The 14,424-nt window shown below is 53.0% G+C and overlaps 4 protein-coding genes across 4 annotated transcripts; 2 read left to right on the top strand and 2 right to left on the bottom strand.

Moving 5' to 3' along the window:
- Window positions 1-125: 125 nt before the first annotated feature.
- Window positions 126-2,932, bottom strand: CTRU02_201900 (periodic tryptophan protein 2; the record flags this gene model as incomplete). Its single annotated transcript, XM_036725253.1, has 3 exons — window positions 126-2,682; window positions 2,743-2,855; window positions 2,915-2,932. The coding sequence occupies 3 exons, from the start codon at window positions 2,930-2,932 to the stop codon at window positions 126-128; spliced, it is 2,688 nt and encodes an 895-aa protein (XP_036582931.1).
- Window positions 2,933-3,391: 459 nt separating this feature from the next.
- CTRU02_201899 (cell division control protein 12) lies at window positions 3,392-4,720 on the top strand (the record flags this gene model as incomplete). The annotated part of the gene is made up of 4 exons (XM_036725252.1): window positions 3,392-3,496; window positions 3,565-3,727; window positions 3,782-4,092; window positions 4,142-4,720. The coding sequence occupies 4 exons, from the start codon at window positions 3,392-3,394 to the stop codon at window positions 4,718-4,720; spliced, it is 1,158 nt and encodes a 385-aa protein (XP_036582930.1).
- Window positions 4,721-5,277: 557 nt separating this feature from the next.
- Window positions 5,278-6,875, bottom strand: CTRU02_201898 (serine threonine-protein kinase; the record flags this gene model as incomplete). Its single annotated transcript, XM_036725251.2, has 4 exons — window positions 5,278-6,075; window positions 6,154-6,436; window positions 6,507-6,626; window positions 6,691-6,875. The coding sequence occupies 4 exons, from the start codon at window positions 6,873-6,875 to the stop codon at window positions 5,278-5,280; spliced, it is 1,386 nt and encodes a 461-aa protein (XP_036582929.2).
- Window positions 6,876-9,785: 2,910 nt separating this feature from the next.
- CTRU02_201897 (ubiquitin carboxyl-terminal hydrolase) lies at window positions 9,786-13,970 on the top strand (the record flags this gene model as incomplete). The annotated part of the gene is made up of 9 exons (XM_036725250.1): window positions 9,786-9,788; window positions 10,068-10,224; window positions 10,290-10,437; window positions 10,498-10,957; window positions 11,014-12,609; window positions 12,660-13,259; window positions 13,311-13,628; window positions 13,680-13,809; window positions 13,861-13,970. The coding sequence occupies 9 exons, from the start codon at window positions 9,786-9,788 to the stop codon at window positions 13,968-13,970; spliced, it is 3,522 nt and encodes a 1,173-aa protein (XP_036582928.1).
- Window positions 13,971-14,424: the final 454 nt, after the last annotated feature.

Here is a 14,424-nt window from a genome sequence, read left to right as displayed (position 1 = left end):
TAGGCTGTGAGGGAAGACAGCGACGGATATTAGGAAGAAGTGTAGTGGCACAAATGGTCATGACAATCACAGAAAGCAAGTTGCGTAGGCAGATTGAAAAAACGGGGTATACATTGTAATATTATCTAGTCCAGGCCAATCCACCCATCTTCATCAGAATCACCCTGACCATCCTCTGCATCCGCTCCGATGGCCAGCGGCTTGGCAGGGGCATCAAAGGCCGCCAGATCTAGCATCTTCACTTCGCTCGACTCCTTCTCGTTTGCCTGGCCCAGCAAGTAATCCACCATGTACACGTTGTCATCCGCAAGCCTCCTGATCTCGTCCCTCATCCTCGCGACGGCACGCGAGACAACACGCAGCTCCACGTCCACCTTGCCCCTATGTTGCGTAAGCCAAGCGCCGTGCTTATCAACCAGCGCCTTGACCCAGAGAAGACAGAATTCGATGTGCGGCGTCTCCTCAGTCTGGGCGGCGACGAAGCGGAGTAACCTCGGGACGTAGACGATGGGGATATCCTCCACGACAAGAGGAATGTCGCTATGCGGTATTGACAGAAACACGCGCTTGATCAAGCCGGCCTCGTTCAAACGGAAAGCCATCACCAGCGCCTTGAGGTAGTCCTTTTCGTTTTCCAGGACAGCCAGTGTGGACGCGGGGGTGATTTCCATGTTCAGGTCGAAGGGGTCGAACTGCAAGAGGTTGTCAAGGCTGTAAATGAGTAGACCTTCCGTCGAAGCGGCGCAGAATGCCGTGCCGGTAGGCGCAAAGGCCACGCCCGACACGCGGACCTCAGGCTGCTTCTTTCTCGAGGCGGGGTCACCGCGCTTGGAGCCCGGCAGCGAGTTGTCCATTCTGTCCTCACGATCCGAAGCCTCGCCCTGGTCGTCGAGAAGTCCGTCGGGGCCGGCCTCGGTGAGAAGCTTGCTGTTGAGGAACTCTTGCGTTCCAGACAGAGATAGGTTGACACTGACGGTGAACTTCTTCAAGAGCACCATGGTGTGGACCGAGTACAAGCAGATGTACTTGCTGTTACCACCGGCAAGCAGACAGCTTCCGTCTGTGCTGTACCGGATCGTGTTGAAACTCTTCGTTCCGGCAACGTTGGCAGCCGTCCTCCGGTCGGTGATCTTTCGTCCACCCGAGACATCACGTCGGCCATCTACACCGGAAATCTGTTCCGCATCTTGGATGGACCAGAACGACAATTGTCCGTCCAAGGTAGAGACAGCGAGCTGAAGCGAATCAGGGCGCACGGCAATATCCAGGACGTCGGCTTGCAGCTGCAGGGGCTCGCTCGTTTGCGTTCTGCTGAAAATAGACCACACTCTTGCGGTGCGGTCCCAGCTACCACTGATAAGCGAGTCTCCGTTCGGCGTGAAAGCCAAAGCTGACACAGGACCCTCGTGTCCCGAGAGCTGATCCAAGAGCTGGCCTGTTTGAACAGACCAGATATGGATGTCGAAAGAGTCGAGGGATCCGGCGGCAACAACTTCGCCACTTGGGTCGACGGCCATGCAGGACCAAGATAATCTCGTAGGTGCCGTGAATGTCCTGAAGTTTCTGTACCTGATAAGATCCCACGCTCTTACTGAGCCGTCTAAACTGGATGTGAAAAGGACGTTGCCCTTCTTGGAGAATTCGCAAGCAGTCACGCCGCTGGTATGCTCCGTAAAAGTCACGATGCAGAATCCCGACTCAACATCCCACACCTTAATCTTGCCGTCGTCGGCGATCGTAACGATGCGCTGTCCGTCGGGAGAATAAACCAAAGAGTTCATTGAGTCGAAGTGGCCCTGCTGTTTCAGGATGTACGACTCGGATTGCCACTCCCACACAAGCAGTTGCCCAAGCTTCGAGGCACCGAAAGCCAGCCACTCTCCGGTCTTGTTGATCGTTACAAAATCGATGTCGTTTTGGGAGATGTTCAGCGTATGAATCATGTTGAAGTCGGGCATCTCGTAAAGGCCGAAGGTGCCGTTGGAGAAGCCGGCGACAAGCAGGTTGGACTCGGGGTGGAAGGTCGCGCACCGGACATGCGCATTGTTCTGCATGAAATAGTGGCGGTTGACTATCCTCCAGCGCATGTCCTCATCGTCGACGTCGACCATCTCGTCCTCGTCCCGAACCGGTTTCCCAACGTATTGCCAGTCAAAGACTGCACCGTCCTTGCTCACCGTGTAAATCGTCTCCTGGTCATCCGAGAACCAGGCTCCGACAACAGCTTGCTTGTGCCCGGAAAGCACAGTCGGCACGAAACCCTCCTCTTGAGTTAAACTCCATATCCTGGCTGTCAAGTCCTTGGAAGTGCTGAGGAAGAATCGCGAGTCGCTGGACCATTCAATGTTTCGCACATCGTCAAAGTGCCCAGTGTGGCTGTGGTATTTTACAAATGGGGCGAATTCAAGTTCTCCTTCGGCGTTGGCGTCCGGAGTGGAGGGAACGTGCCAGACCTCGATCTTCCTGCCCAATCCGACAGCAAAGTGGCGTCCTGAAGGCGAAAATGAAAGTGCAGTAGGAGAAGCACGGAAAGAAAATTTGTAAATGGCGATGCGGCGGAGGACGTTCGTCAAGATGGCCTGGCCATCTTCATCGATAGTCAACAAGAGGTTTCCCCGGGGGGTCAGACCGATTCTCGAGATATTCTTTCGGTGCGCAAATGGTAGGGTGTGCGACTTGTTACTGTAAAGCTCAGTTAGCAACTTGCCGCCTCATGTACCAGTTCTGCGCGACTACACATACTTCACAAGGTCAAAGACAGTCACCCTGTTCCCCACGGGCGAGAACAGATGGGTGCCATCGGGGCTGAAGAGCAGGTTGCCCTGGCAGTAAACCGTGCCGAGCAAGTTGGAGAACTAAAAATTACATCAAGAGTCAGAAGTGCATGCGATTGCGGGAAAACCGTAAGCCGTACCTTGAAATCGGTCTTCATTGTCAATTGGCACCCATTTCCTCACCTTGATGCTTCAGAATTCTCAAGAATTTCTTATCGATTGGAAGCCGGCTCGAAAATTTTGGTGGGGTCGGTGAATCATTCATCCTAATTTCCGTGATTTAAACCTATCTAGGTAAGGAGCGCTGTTGGCAAACGGACCAGGGGGAAATGGGGGCTGATTGGCAGGAAAAGGGGGGCCTCATTAGTCCCCTAGGTGGGCGCCCAATGAATGTGCACCAGACAACCCCAGAAGGCCGGAAGGGAAATTTGGAGGTGGCACCTTTTGATTCCCCTGAAGCACAAGCTCAAACCTCCCCAACTCAACAGTCAACACGCCCACACCGTAACCACATCACGAAAACCTTCGCGTGTTCAATTGCGAGATCCGCGGCCATCCAGCTTGCTCCAGGCATCAAGAACGTGATCTGACCAGTTCGATTCAAAATACCGCCCAAAATGGCCCCCGCCGCCGCCGAGAGCGCCTCACCGATTGGTATCGCCAACCTCCCTAACCAGCGACACAAGATTGTCGCCAAGCGAGGTGCTGGCTTCACTATTATGGTGAGTAGTGGCCGTTCTAATCCGTCTCATCAAATGCTTATCGGCAAATTACTTACAAAAATGACTAGGTTGCGGGCGAGTCTGGCCTCGGAAAGACCACCTTCATCAACACGCTGTTCTCCACCACCATCAAGAACTATGCCGACCACAAGCGCCGACACCAAAAGCAAGTCGACAAGACTGTTGAGATCGAGATCACCAAGGCTGAGCTTGAGGAGAAGTTTTTCAAGGGTATGGCCCTATTGGAATATTCAATGCTTCGATCATACGATTAACCTGCTGTAGTCCGCCTGACCGTTATCGATACCCCCGGCTTCGGCGACTATGTCAACAACCGCGATTCGTGGATGCCTATTATCGAGTTCCTCGACGACCAGCACGAGTCCTACATGCTTCAGGAGCAGCAGCCCCGCCGCCAGGACAAGATCGATCTCCGTGTCCATGCCTGCTTGTACTTCATCCGCCCCACCGGCCACACCCTGAAGCCCCTCGACATCGAGGTTATGAAGAGACTCTGCTCGAGAGTGAACCTGATTCCGGTCATTGCCAAGGCTGATACTCTTAGCCCTGCGGACCTGGCCAAGTTCAAGCAGCGCGTACGTAACTACGATTTGACCGTATGAACAGCCGCTGACCATGCTTTAGATCCGTGCTGTTATCGAGGCTCAGAGCATCAAGATCTACCAGCCTCCTGTCGAGGAGGATGACGAGGCTGCTGCTCAGCATGCCCGCAGCCTGATGGCTGCTATGCCTTTCGCCGTCATCGGCTCTGAAAAGGACGTCAAGTCCGCTGACGGCCGTGTCGTCAAGGGCCGCCAGTACTCGTGGGGTGTTGCCGAGGTTGAGAACGAGGATCACTGCGACTTCAAGAAGCTCCGATCCATTCTCATCCGCACTCACATGCTCGACCTCATTCACACCACCGAGGAGCTCCACTACGAGGCCTACCGCGCCCAGCAAATGGAGACCCGCAAGTTCGGCGAGGCCCGCCCCAGGAAGCTGGACAACCCCAAGTTCAAGGAGGAGGAGGAGGCGCTTCGCAAGCGCTTCACCGAGCAGGTCAAGATCGAGGAGCAGCGCTTCCGCCAGTGGGAGCAGAAGCTCATCGCCGAGCGCGACCGCCTCAACAAGGATCTCGAGCAGACCCACGCCCAGATCAAGCAGCTCGAGACCGAGCTGGAGCAGATGCAGGGCAGCGCCGTCCGCAGCCACGGTCGCCGCTAAGCGGGTTCATGGATTTGAGGCCTTGCCTCGATCTTTTAGTGGTTTATGTCTGGGCAGTTGGTGCTTGCTGGATTCTCGAAACTTATTCTTCTCTTGACATTCAGGTATCGAAGACACCAAAGGCCCGCATTACCCTCCAAATATTCTAGACGCACTTTTATGGAGACGCTAGCAGTCTGGCCGTTCATAATAGGCCGCCTTTCTGATGACTTCAGTGCGAGTCTTCATCGAAAGAGAAAGCATGCCCCCTCTTTAGGCATGGCATGAGATGGGCAATGCGTCGGGAGTTTTCTTCTTTCCGGAACTTGTTACCCCTTTTCCCCGTTTAGTTATTCCCTGTTTCTTAGTCACGATGTAATCCAGCTCACCTTTTCATGATACCAAAAATTAATGAGAAAGGCGTCTATAATCCTAAACATTCATGCGTGTTCGTAATGAAGTACTATAGCTCTGCGCACGTGCGCCCGTCCTACAATGTTGTCCCGTCGTCATTCGTTTGGTATCTTTACATACATATGCCTAGCCTTGACCCGCCGCCTCCCTTATGATCTCTACACTTATACAGCATCCATGGACGCTCTGGTGGTTAGTTGCTCGTTCTTATTGCCAAGCTTCGATATCTGAAGAAAGGCGTCTACGCCGTATCCCTCGAGACTATGCAGCTCCAGGCTGCCGGCCCAGTACTCCGCGTAAACTCTGCTCAGGGGGAGACCCATGCCGAGCCGCAGGTTTGGCGGCCGACTGGTCATCGAGGACAGGGAGCTACCGTAGTTTGGTGTCTTGAGGTCTGCGCGGCCCAGCTCGTCCGAGACGTGCAGCTCTTGCATGGTGGCAGCCAACTTGGGCACCCGCCCCAGGTTCTCCAACCGTTGTTGGCTCTGGGGCCCTTTGCTAAAGGACCACAAGTACGGGAGCTCGTCTCTCGGGATGCCGCCGCCCTGGTCGGAGATTCTGATGATGACGTGATGCTGTGCCTCGCAGATGGTCACCTCGATGGGCGGGAGCGGCACGTCTGTCTTCTTACTACGCTGCCGGCGCTCGATGACGGCCTGGACGGAATTACGGAGCAGCTCGCCGATAATGTACTCGAGATGGCTGAGAATGTACGGGAAGCTAGCTTCGAGGTGACCGACAACCTTGATTTCGGGGACCTCGACGTCGTGGCCGTAGGTGGAGCGTGCAAGGGTCTCCACAGCACGGGTGCAGCGCTCGATGACGTCCTTTGCGACGCATTTTATGAAGATCTCGCCGATGAACTCGGACTCGGAGAGCTTCGCACCAGGGGAGAACCAGGGAGAGTGATATGTCTCTGTCAGTGCTAGGTGCTGTTCGGCGATGACTCTACGGGAAATTCTCTAGTTGCACGCAGATTGTGTTAGGCTAACAAACAAGGCAAATGTCGATGCGGTTTGGCAGGTTCAAAGTACACTTACAGATCTAAGGATGGTGTTCATAAACTTGTCTAGGTCTTTGGCGTCCATGCGACCTCTGCTTTCCAGAATGCCCATGGAGAGCTTTGGGATGACGGTTAGGTGCGCCTTTAGCATGCCGCTGATTATCTGGCAGAATTTGTCATTGTCCTCCAGCGTCTTGATCTCCTTGATCTTGCGGAACGTATCGAATGCATTATTGTATAGTTCGTATACTTCTTTTATGTGAGGATTCGTGACCACGACGTAGGGAAGCTGTTGCATGTCTCGGATACGATGTGCAATACTATTTTGTGGTGGTTGGGGTCAGCCTTTTGAGGATCCGCTTTGAGTGTATGACCCGGTGGCGTGCCTACCGAGTTGGCAGCTCTGTACGAACGTAATTCGCAGAGCTCAAAAGTCGTGATTCCGTGAGCGAGCGGCCGAAGACCATCAGCTGGCGCAAACTGATGGGTCGGGCTTCTCTAACAACCCATCTGGCGATCGTGGCTCTTGTTTTAGCATGTGAAGCTTGTTTCGTAGGGGAGAGGGTAAGCGCACTCATCCAGGACCGACACCGGCCTCCAGTTGGAACTGCTCATGGGACGTCGTTGCGACGACGACAACGACGACGAAGCACAAATCTCACATAGCTTCTTTCCAGCCGTGGGCACTGTTGGTGCCCTGATCGGTGCTGATGTCAATCCGCATCGTCTACTGGCATTCCGCAATGCGATGGAAACCATGCCGTCGATTCCATGCGCGAGGAGAGCCGGAAGAAACTGTGGCAGAGGTGAGGGCGACAAAAGCTCGGGGAAATGGAGTTTCTGTGCTTGGGAGAAGCTGTAGGTAAGGCGAGCGAGGAGGTATATGAGCGAATTTTGGGCGACTCGCGGTGCGGTTGGGCAGCTGTTGAAGCTCTCTCCTCGAGGGCAAAAGTGGTTTACGGATTGGATGACTCTCGCCGCAAGAATGGTGGACGATTGCTACCTTACAGGGTCTGGAACGGGTACCCCACACTGCGGAATCGGCGCACCATGCTGCGTTCTGCCGTAACGGGCAACCCTGGTCTAGCGTGGTAATGGAGTGGCCTGATTGGGCTGTCGCGGGGGATGGAGTCCCTGCGCGAGCTGTTTGGAGGTGCATTTTCCCACCTGACAGACCGGATTTCCAGAGATGTCAGCTCGGTCAACGGGGGATATATCGAAAGACCTAGTGTAGACGAATGCCCGTTTCAAATGCATGCATGTTTTTGGTGGTGGCTGCTCAGCTTGGGTGAAGATGATCTTCAGGTTATGGTGCCGGCAAGCAGAGCAGTGATCTAGCTAGGATTCACATGTTCACTGAGTTGGCAGATGTTTGTTTCCAGTTACAAAGACCCCAAACCTTACTCATGTTTCGAAGAAATACTGAGACACGGTTCTCTTTCTAACGAACAGCCTGGTGTGATGGGAGGAGCTGTATGAGGCCTATTTCTCTACATCACGCCATGGACAGGAATGGAGATGGGTAGCGGGTGACCAGCGGCTGTGCCGTTTAAGAATAAATAGGCAGTGCCTCGGTATTATTACTCGGCTTCACTGCCAATCAGAAGAGGGTAAGAAACGATGTGACTGACATTTAAGAGGCGCATGTGCAGTTGACCAGTTGTATGAATAGGGGACGCGGGGGTCATTGCAAAGTGCAGCTCGGGGGTGAGCTGGCACAATCTGATCTCCCATATATCTCATCTACATCATCTCCTCCTTTGTAGATGACAGGGCGAAGTTTAAAAGCGGTTGCAGGGGCTAGTAACTCGACGTATTGAATGGTGTCGTGCCAAGAAGCCATGATTGTCCAAAGCTTGTATCCCTATGTCCACCCAAGGTAATGGATTGACACGGACATTTAGCTGGTGGCAAGCACTTGCGTAGTCATTTCCAAAGCATTAATTTCGGCCGAAGCGGCGGGGTTGGCTTTGACAGTTATTACGCACTCATTCACAGAGATCAAGGTGAGGTTATTCAACCACGGTGCACTTAGTCATGGGTTGTACGTATTCGTCCGAGGATGGTAAAGTAAGTAAAGTCTGCGGAGAGAAGTCCTAACTAGGTTCCCTTACCTGCTTTCAATTAGTAACGACGATGCAATGAAGAGAGAGACAGCGAGAGACAGCGAGAGAGAGAGAGAGAGAGAGAGAGAGAGAGAGAGAGAGAGAGACAGAGAGAGAGAGAAGATAACGGCAATAACATGCTTGGGATTATTATGCAAGCTTGAGTTAGGAACGGATCAGTTATCCATCTTTCTGGTGAAGTACAGTTTCAGACGTGAAGCCGAGTCTTTGTTCCACATGTTCCCCTTGCGGCCCTTGATGTTTGGTTTTGTTACTTGGTGCTTCGAGATATCGCTGTGCTTTGCTGAATCGGTTGATTGATGTGGCTGGAAAGCAAGGCCAAAATCCAAAATAGGACCATCAGCTGCTTACCCCAAAACAGATAGCATCGTCAGTGCGAGGTAAGGTAACCTGTTTAGTGTTGACAGGGAGAAGACGCCCCTGTGGCTTGAAGAGGTCAAAGGATTGAATCGACCGCGTTGGCGGTCACGGCAACGTCATTGGAGGGGTGGAGTGCTGGTGTTCCCCCCAATCCCAAGCAGCGAGGTGGGCTGCGCAGGCAAACAGTGGAGGTGGTGCAGGGCAGCTTTGCTCCGTGTCCCGCCACAGCACCTGGCAACTGATTGACGGTACTGCGACTGTCTGCACACTAAAAAAGCAAGTGAAGGTAAAGGTGCTCCAGTGCCCAGCGTGTGCAGGGCCGGGAAAAAAAGGTCCTACTGGCCACTGACAGTGGGGCTTGCCCTCGAAACAGATTCCCCATGTCCCCGCTTTTGTCAGGGCTGATGCTACGATCAGCACCAGATCCCCTAACAGAGGATACCTTGTCTCCATCTTCAGGTCCCATCCAAATCCCCATCCCGTCTCCATTGTAGTGCTTCTCATGCCCCCTCCCCAATCAACCCAGTTGAAGTGTGTGTGTGTCCGTATGGGCTGTCTGTCGCTGCACCGAATACTGGACACTGGACACTGGACACTGGACACTGGACACTGGACACTGGACACTGGGCCTCGCCTCTCCAACCTTTTTTTTTCTTCTCCACGACGACTGGATTTGTTCAGCGTTGTAGGTCTTGCTTCTCTGCGCTTCACTCACCTCACTGGCCGAGGGCGAGCTGACTGATATTCGCCTTGGATTGACTGTTTCTGGCCCCCCCGGCTGCATCCCACATCCGCTTCTATACCGACTGACCCGACAGTAGACCGACTTGACTACATCACACACACACGCACACACACAACATACCTCTTTTAGGCCTTGGTCTTGCTTCGCCCGCCTACTGCCTCCACCTTCCCGGTCCTGCCTACAATTTCATGCAACTTCACCTCTCGCCTCGCCAACACCTGCTACTCCCCCTCAAGACACCATTGCTCCTTGCACCCGCTGTGCTTGTGTCTTGAACGCAGCCTGCAGGCCGCTTTCCATCAGCTGCCACCTGCCTGGCCCTCTGCGGCTCCTACTTCGTCATCGAAGCGGCACTGGCGCAAATCGCCCTTCCTGCTGCAGTTTTCTGCCTACTAAATACTGGCACTCTGCACCTCCTTCACGCCACTTTGGAAGACCATGGTAAGCCACGAGAGCGACTGATTCCTCAGGCCCTCTTCCCTTTGCTTGCCTTTGCCTATTATTCTATTCTTTGAGCTTCTCCGTCCACTGTCTCGTCGCTGCCACCTGCCTATTGGCTTGTGCTTCAACCTGCTTTTCACCCCACCTTTCTACGAATGTCCCAGCCTAGCACTTCGGCGCTTCAGCCTCTCTACCTCGAACCACTCATCCCACTTCTCGAATTCCCTCCTGCACCCGCATACTCTGACCTTAAGCTAATCCTCATCACTACCGCCGCAGAGCTATAACAACGACATACACTCGCCGAACGAGATGGTGGTGGACACCGACGAATACGTCGGCGTCGCCGATGCGAAGGAGCCCATCGCCATCATCAACCCAGATAACCTCGACAATGAGGCCGAGCAGCTACAAGACCTACCGCTGGCAAACGACTGTGAGAATACCCAGCCCTTGCCCTGCAGGCCTAGCCCTCCCTCGTCCACCGCTAACTCGGGATAGACGATGCTATGAAGGACGGCATCTTCCCACATCTCCACGAAGAGCCCCGTGTGCTTGAAGATGTGGTCCACACATGGACTGTCGAGGCCTGGAGGTCAATGTCAAAGAAAGAACATGGTCCCGTCTTCCAGGCTGGTGGTTATCCATGGTATGCTTCCCTGCTTTAACTTTTATGGCTATCCATACTCTTTGCTTACCTTCTTTGCAGGCGCATCCTCCTGTTCCCTCACGGCAACAACGTGGACCAGTGTTCCATCTACCTCGAACACGGATTCGAGCCCACCAACATCCCCGAGAACTGGAGCTGTTGTGTTCAGTTCGCGCTGGTGCTATGGAACCCGAACGACCCGAGCTTATATACCCACCACACGGCTCACCACCGCTTCACTAAGGAGGAATCTGATTGGGGCTTTACGAGGTTCCTTGAGCTCCGCAAGATGTTCAATGTGCCTTGTGAGGGTGGCAGCCGGCCGTTGTGTGAAAACGAGACTGCGAACATCACCGCCTACCTCCGTATTGTTGAAGACGAGACGGGTGTTCTCTGGCACAACTTCAACAACTACGATTCCAAGAAGGAAACCGGCTATGTTGGCCTGCGCAACCAAGGCGCTACCTGTTACCTCAATTCGCTTCTTCAGTCATTGTATTTTACCAACGCATTCCGAAAAGTAGAGACTCGAATCTTCACCTCCTTGGCATTTGGATTCATGCTAACGTATCCCAGGCCATTTATGAAATCCCAACGCAATCCGAGGAGAGTATGACCAACAGCGCTTACACCTTGCAGCGCCTCTTCTATCAGCTTCAAACCTCTGAGACGGCTGTGGGAACAAACGAACTGACCAAGTCTTTCGGTTGGGAGACGCGACACATTTTCGAGCAACAAGACGTCCAGGAGTTGTCGCGCAAGCTCATGGAACGAATGGAAGAAAAGATGAAGGGCACCCCGGCCGAGCACGTCCTCCCCCAAATGTTCAGTGGAAAGATAAAGACTTACATCTCCTGCGTCAATGTCGATTACGAATCCAGCCGCATTGAGGACTTTTGGGACATCCAGCTGAACGTGAGCGGAAACAAGAACCTCTTGGAGAGTTTCCAGGACTACGTTCAGGTCGAAAAGATGGACGGAGAGAACCAGTACTATGCTGGCGACGAGCACAAGCTTCAGGACGCCAACAAGGGTGTCATTTTCCAGAGCTTCCCTAATGTTCTGCACTTGCAGCTCAAGCGATTCGAGTACGATATCCAACGCGACACGATGATGAAAATCAACGATCGATACGAGTTCCCTGAGGTTTTCGATGCTTCTCCCTACCTCTCCGAGGACGCAGATAAGTCGGAGTCTTGGACGTATCAATTGCACGGTGTACTCGTCCACAGTGGTGACCTGAACGCTGGTCACTACTATGCGTTCCTGAAACCTGAGAAGGATGGATGGTTCTACAAGTACGACGATGATAAGGTCACCAAGGCTACGATGCGTGAGGTTCTCGAGGAGAACTTTGGCGGAGAATACAGGACCAACCCTGCCAACCATCTCCGAGCTCCCCTGCAGAAGAAGACGCCTGTCCTGCGCCAAAACAGTGCATACATGTTGGTATACATTCGCCAGTCACGCCTGGACGACATTCTCTGCCCTGTCACAAAAGAAGACATCCCCATGCATTTGCGAACAAGATTTGAGGAGGAAACCGCCCTTCGAGAGGCGAGGCGCAAGGAGAAAGAGGAGCAACATCTCTACATTGGTGTCAAGGTCATTACAGAACAGACCTTCAAGAACCACGGTGGCACAGATCTGACCTCATTCGAACCCGAACAAGCCGAATCCGAGGCAGCGCCGCGGTCTTACAGAGTTCTCCGGCAGTCGACAATGGAGGAGCTGGTGGCGACCATTGCGAAGGACATTGACCAAGATCCTCGCAAGGTGCGTCTCTGGATCATGGTGAACCGCCAAAACAAGACAATTCGCCCCGATCAGCCCATAATGGACTTGCGGCCTACCGTGGAGGAGTGTTTCCAAAGAGCGGCAGCGCACCGGGACCAGTTCTTGAGAGTCTGGGCCGAGGTTGCTGAGGAGACAACGCCCGAAGGCGAAGCCGTCTGGCCTACTTACCAGGGACAGCTTAACGGTGTTGTTGTAAAGAACGACCTCATCCTTCTATTCCTCAAACACTTTGATGTTGATGAGCAATCTCTCCACGGCATCGGCCATGTTTACATTAGCAAGGAGAAGAAGGTTGAGGAGCTGGTACCGATTATCATGAAGAAGATGGGCTGGGGCGACAAGCTGCCGTCCGATGAGAAGATTTCCCTCTGGGAGGTAAGTATGGTGTTTTCGTTTTTCGTTACGAGGTTGCTGACTCTTTGCAGGAAATTAAGCCGACTATGATCGAGGCCTTGAAGGCTAAGCAATCTCTCAAGGCCGCAGAACTGCAGGACGGCGACATCATCTGCTTCCAGCGAACAACAGAGCGCAAGGGTGACAGGAACATTCTTGAGAAGCACCTGGGTCTGGGCGATAAGCAAGTAGCAGACCAGCCAATCAAGAAGACAGACCGCTTCGATGACGCGCGAGAATACTACGACTTCCTTCATAACAAGAAGACGGTGAAGTTCCACGCTCACCCGACTCGTTGCAACGCCGAGAAGTACCCTCCTTTCGAGCTGGTTCTGAACTCCAAGATCAGCTACGATGTGCTTTCGGAGCGCGTTGCCGACAGGATAGGCGTTCCGCCCACACACATCCGCTTCTGGACCGTCAACTCGGCCACTGGAAACCCCAAGACCACGGTTAAGCGTGGTGTCAATCAGAGTTTGCAACTCATCCTGAACCCGACCAATTACAACCAGTTGAGCACCAGTCAACGGACCGACGCCTTCTATTTCGAGGTTTTGGATATGAGTCTTGCTGAGTTGGACACCAAAAAGAGTGTAAAGATCACATGGCTTAGTGAGGGTATTACAAAAGAGGTCAGTTGTTTTTTTCGAACAGTTGCAGTCGCAAATATTGATTTTGAGCAGGAGCAATTTGACCTTCTCGTGGCGAAGAACGGAAACATTGAGGATTTGATTCAAGTCTTGGTCAAGAAGGCAGGCATTCCTGATGAAGCCGAGGGCGGTCGCATTCGGGTATACGAGACCAGCAGCCACAAATTCTACCGCGAACTGCCTCGAGAATACCCTGTCATTAGCATGAACGATTATACCAACGTCTTCGCGGAGCGGGTTCCCGAAGAGGAACTGAACGAGGAGGAGGCGAACAACTTTATCCAGGTGTTCCACTTTCAGAACGAGCCCAGCAGAGTTCACGGTGTTCCTTTCAAGTTCTTGCTTGTCGAGGTATGTGCTCTTTTGTGCAGTTTGATTTTCAACTTGTCTGACTTTGTTTAGGGTGAAAAATTTGCGGACACAAAGAAGCGCCTTGAAAAGCGTACTGGCCTTAAGGGCAAGAGCTTCGAGAAGATCAAGTTTGCGGTGGTTAAGAGGTCCCACTTCTCCAAGCCACAATACTTGAACGACGGTAAGATCACAACGGTCAGCTCCTTTTGCCAACTATGCTAATACTTCTCAGATGACGAACTGTGGAACGTGGCTACTAACGATGATGACTATCTCGGCTTGGATCACGTTGACAGGACAAGATCACTGAGAAACGGTGTGGGTGACCTGTTTTTGCGGTAATCAGAGGATGCTCTCTCTGCGGACTTGGATGCTATTGAACAGGTTAAAGAGGTTTAGAATTTTTCCGCCGCTGCATCCTGAACTGGTATAGTTACACCGCGGTCAGTATGGGAAGGGGCAGGAGGTTTTGCAGTTCTGTAGCCTGCACTGGGCTGTTCGATCTCAAATCTTACTTTACACCAAGCAACGGCATTCTCATGATGGGCCGAGCGAGGATCATTGCGGGCCGAAAAACTCGCGCCTCACGATAGAGGACAGACTTCTTGTAGCTCATTTTTAAGACATGGAAAACTAGCAATGTCGCAACGAGTTTGATTGAATGTGAACGGCGAAAAAATCGTGACAAGTTTTGTAGTGTGTTGATCGGTTATGGTGGCTTGGTCCCAAAAAGGCATCTGGAGACAGCAGTGCACGGAGAAGACCCGGCATTACAGCCCCACCAGGACTAACACTC

The sequence above is a fragment of the Colletotrichum truncatum genome (assembly GCF_014235925.2).
Source record: "Colletotrichum truncatum strain CMES1059 chromosome Unknown Contig_0001, whole genome shotgun sequence".
NCBI lineage: Eukaryota > Fungi > Ascomycota > Sordariomycetes > Glomerellales > Glomerellaceae > Colletotrichum > Colletotrichum truncatum.
Note: the sequence above shows the minus strand (reverse complement) of the source record. Positions and strands in the feature narration are given on the sequence as shown.